This window comes from Otolemur garnettii, unplaced genomic scaffold (genome assembly GCF_000181295.1).
Source record: "Otolemur garnettii isolate 467f Iridium unplaced genomic scaffold, OtoGar3 scaffold00070, whole genome shotgun sequence".
Classification (NCBI taxonomy): domain Eukaryota; kingdom Metazoa; phylum Chordata; class Mammalia; order Primates; family Galagidae; genus Otolemur; species Otolemur garnettii.
The window spans coordinates 8,455,229-8,459,421 of NW_003852465.1; the positions used below are offsets into that span (position 1 = coordinate 8,455,229).

Sequence of the window (4,193 nt, forward strand, 5' to 3'; positions counted from 1 at the left end):
TGTGAATATCAAAGGTCTTCTGAAATTTAAAAGAGAAAAGCTACGTATACAAATGTTTTAAAGTCATGTTATTAATAATAGCTAAAAGTAGTTAAGGGTGAAAGTACACCTAAACCATACAGAAAATGAAGCAAAGGAAGGCAGAGGCCCATTATCACAAATCATAAACCCCTGGGTCCAGTTGCAATTCTGAATTTAAAATGTTTGGAATTTTAGAAAGGTATCCAGGTATACCATGTAATAATTTCAAGTATTATAATGTGGAAGAGTACTCTGTTTAATCAAACATACTGAAAAATTTGCAGCAAAATGTGCAAATACTCATATTTATATAGGTAAATAAAGACAAAATATAAACAGTTTCATGTCAGTTAATATAGGTTTTGCCGAGGAATAAATACAAGTTAGGTTTTTTTTTTTTTTTTTGGCCAGGGCTGGGTTTGAACCCACCACCCTCGGCCTATGGGGCTGGCACCCTACACCTTGAACCACAGGCACCACCCTACAAGTTAGGTTTAATACCAAATGATTCATAAATTTTTTGTTTTGTTTTTAAAGCTTTGGGAGTTTCGAAATTGTACATAAGGGATTATGAATGTACATGTCAACTTCACAGATCAGAAATTAAGAGAAAATGGTAAATATGAAGAATATATTAATACATAAAAATATAAAATTAAAAATATTGAATTCAAAAAAATACTGTATGTGTCAAATCATACAGTGTGTACCATGCACACACAGATAACCAGAAGAGGCCAAAGACCTGGGTTAAATAAAAACTGAATGCCGGACACGGTGGCTCACATCTATAATCCTAGCATTTGGGAGGTTGAGGCAGGTGGATTGCCTGAGCTCACGGGTTGGAGACCAGCCTGAGCCAGAGCAAGACCTTGTCTCTAAAAAAGGCCAGGCACTATGGAGTGTGCCTGTAGTCCCAGCTACTTGGAAGGCTGAGGCAAGAGAATCACTAGAGCCCAAGAGTTTGAGGTTGCTGTGAGCTGTGACACCACAGCACTCCACCACAGGTGACAAGTGAGACCCTGTCTCAAATAAATAAATAAATAAATAAATAAATAAGAACTGAATTATAATCAGGGGACTTTGAGTGTAATCTTCTATATAATTGTTTATTATTAAGCAATTACTTTAAACTTAAAGCAAAGATACTATCCAATGGCAAACTGGCATATGAAATTATAAGCAAACCTAGCCTGAGTTGTAATAGAAATACTGATGATCTGATTTCATTAATCCCTCTAGGATTAATAACAAGCTATCAAACCAGATTTCAGGCTCTCCATTCATCAAAAAGGCCTTTTCAATAATGATATAGAGTTACTCTCTGAGAAAACCGATTTTTCTCTATAAATTATGCATATACTATGTGGAGACTGCTGCCCATACCAAGAAAGGAAATTCAGTACCCTGCGTAAATAAAGTACCACATAGCTAAATAACAATTATATATAATATAAATCTAAAGGAGCATCATGCTAACATCTTTTTAGGAAAGATCTCATCTTGCTGACAAATAATCCTGAGGAAGCCAAATAATAAGAATTATTATCTGCATTTCATATTTATCATCTCAATTTATCCTTATAAAAATCCCATTGAAACAGGTTCAATGGTAGGTATTACAAGTATCCCTATATTTGTGGTATGTGAGGAGACTGAAGCATGAGGAGTGAAAAGACTTTGGAAGACTACTATAATTTAAGTCCTAGTGCTAAAAGTCTACCAACAAAAACTCTGAGTCTCCCAAGGCAGAAACAGAAGATGTTGGAAGTTCAAACCTTAGGAAGGTGGCAGATGATAAGTCAGGCAGACCACGGGACAGGAACAGCCTAGACTAGAGAATGCTGACTTCTGTCATGGATCACAAACTCAACAGGCAAGCCCTCGAATATGCAAGCATATGGCTGTGGCAGGTACTAGACAGAAACGTGTAATTAACATTTCCAGCCCTGAGAGAGGAACAAGCTTGGGCAGAAGTAAATTTTCAGGTTTCATGGTTTCAAGCAAGATAGAAATAAATTTGCTCTGTGGTTTAAATTAATGCAAATAAATACCCTTTATATCATATACACACATTCACCAAAAAAGTAAAAAGCAAAAACAAAGCTATATTGTTATTTACAATGGCAAATAGATGAGTAGAATAATTCCAAAAATACTTTCCCACTAAAAAACTAATATTTGGTTGAGACTCGATTATTAAAGTATTATAGCAACCACATACATACACATAAGAAGCTTTTAAAATGATAAAAATGACAAAAATAGAGAAAATATCATTTTGCTTTTAATAATGTTTTTACTTTTAGAGATGATAAAAACAAACTATTTACAAAGAAGAAATCTGAAAGGTATAAGTGCCTTGACTCCAAGTAATGTGTCATACCTGAGAAATAACTTGGGTTATAAGCTGCACTTCTTATGGAACATGTAAAAGATCGGTCCAAATTTCCTTGCCCAGAAGGTAAAATCTAAACAAAGCAAAAGATTTTTCTTAAATCACATTTTTGACAACAAAATAAAAATTTATACTAGGAAAAATATATATTTAAATAAGACCATAACATATCTAGAACTCATAATTAATTATATATAGCATAAATACAGTGGAACTTCCATAGTTGACTACCTCCCTACACTGACCCCTTAAGATGACCTAATTTTCATAGGTCATAGACACCCATTACATGTACATATCAATACTATAGAGAAGAACAATGACCTGTGTATTGGTAATTATAATATTCAGGGGAACAATGAAGAGTTTTCCAAAAGGTACTGTTCTCAAGGAACTCATATATAGCTTGGTTTGTCTTTTCTTATTTTCTTTTTTTTGAAACATAGTCTTACGCTGTGCTCTGGTTAGAGTGCTGTGACATCGTAGCTCATAGCAACCTCAAACTCTGGGGTTCAAGAAATCCTCTTGCCTCAGCCTCCTGAATAACTGGGACTACAGGCACCCACCACAATGCTTGGCTAGTTTCTTTTCTATTTTTTTCTTTTTACTTTTCTATTTTTAAGAAGAGATAGGGTCTTACTCTTCTTCAGGCTGGTGTCAAACTCCTGAGCTCAAGCAATCCACCCACTTCAGCCTCCAAAGAATGCTGGGACTACAGACATGAGCCACCACACCTGGCCTACCTTTTTTGTCTTAACTTTAATGTATCAAGCAGAATTCTAAAGACAATAATTGTTAATTATAAGAAATGTACACATACTTGTATTTTTGAGTGTGGCTTTAAACAACATTAGATAAAAATTTATGATGAACCAAAATAATTAATGGAAGAAAATTATTCCTAACCTGCTGGTCAGAAAGTGAAAGCTGGTCCTCTGGAAAACCTGCTTGTGGCAGGAGGTGAGTTTTGAATATGGAGTTGTGGTTCACTAAAGTTACTTCTCCAGCATCCATCCTCATCCTATCAGCAATATCATCTGGGGAAAGAGTCTAGATTAGTTCAAGTCACAAAATTCTTTAGTATGTTTTTCCTACGAACCAGTCTTTTCACCTAATAAAAAGATTCACAAAGAACAAGACTCAAATAAAACTTCTCCTTCATGGCTAACCATTGGCAAGATGTCTCAAAAAGTCATTTTCAAAAGAGGCCCATGTGCAGAAATTGGCTCATCTACAATTGACTGATTGAAACTTGTACATATATAAAAATAATTTAAAGTTTTATTTTAAAAAAATAAAATTTTCAGCTCCACACCCATAGCTCAATGGTTAGGGCACCGGCAAAGGCACTGAGGCTGGTGGGGTCCAACCCAGCCTGAGCCTGCTAAACAACAATGAGAACAACAACAAAAATAGCCAAGCATTGTGGTGGGCATCTGTAGTCCCAGCTACTTGGGAAGCTGAGGCAAGTGAATAGCTTAAGCCCAGGAGTTTGATGTTACTGTGAGCTGTGACCCTACAGCACTCTACCGAGGGCAACATAGTGAGACTCTTATCTCAAAAAAAAATTAAAATAAAATTTTAATTAAAAATAATTAAAAAGGCTCAGCGCCTGTGGCTCAAGCGGCTAAGGAGCCAGCCACATACACCTAAGGTGGTGGGTTCGAATCCCCAGCCTGGGCCCACCAAACAATGATGGCTGCAACCAAAAAATGGCCAGGCGTTGTGGCAGGCGCCTGTAGTCCCAGCTACTTGGGAGGCTGAGGCAGGAGAC

The 4,193-nt window shown here is 36.3% G+C and overlaps 1 protein-coding gene across 1 annotated transcript in view; it reads right to left on the bottom strand.

Annotated features, from left to right (window-relative positions):
* The window catches only part of SENP1 (SUMO1/sentrin specific peptidase 1), a 78,914-nt gene that overhangs the window by 67,754 nt on the left and 6,967 nt on the right, over nucleotides 1–4,193 (bottom strand). The window contains exons 3-4 of the mRNA XM_023515367.1: nucleotides 3,326–3,456; nucleotides 2,408–2,492 (exon numbers count right to left, since the gene is read on the bottom strand). Coding sequence (XP_023371135.1) covers nucleotides 2,408–2,492; nucleotides 3,326–3,456 — 216 coding nt within the window. The remainder of the gene's footprint in view (nucleotides 1–2,407; nucleotides 2,493–3,325; nucleotides 3,457–4,193) is intronic.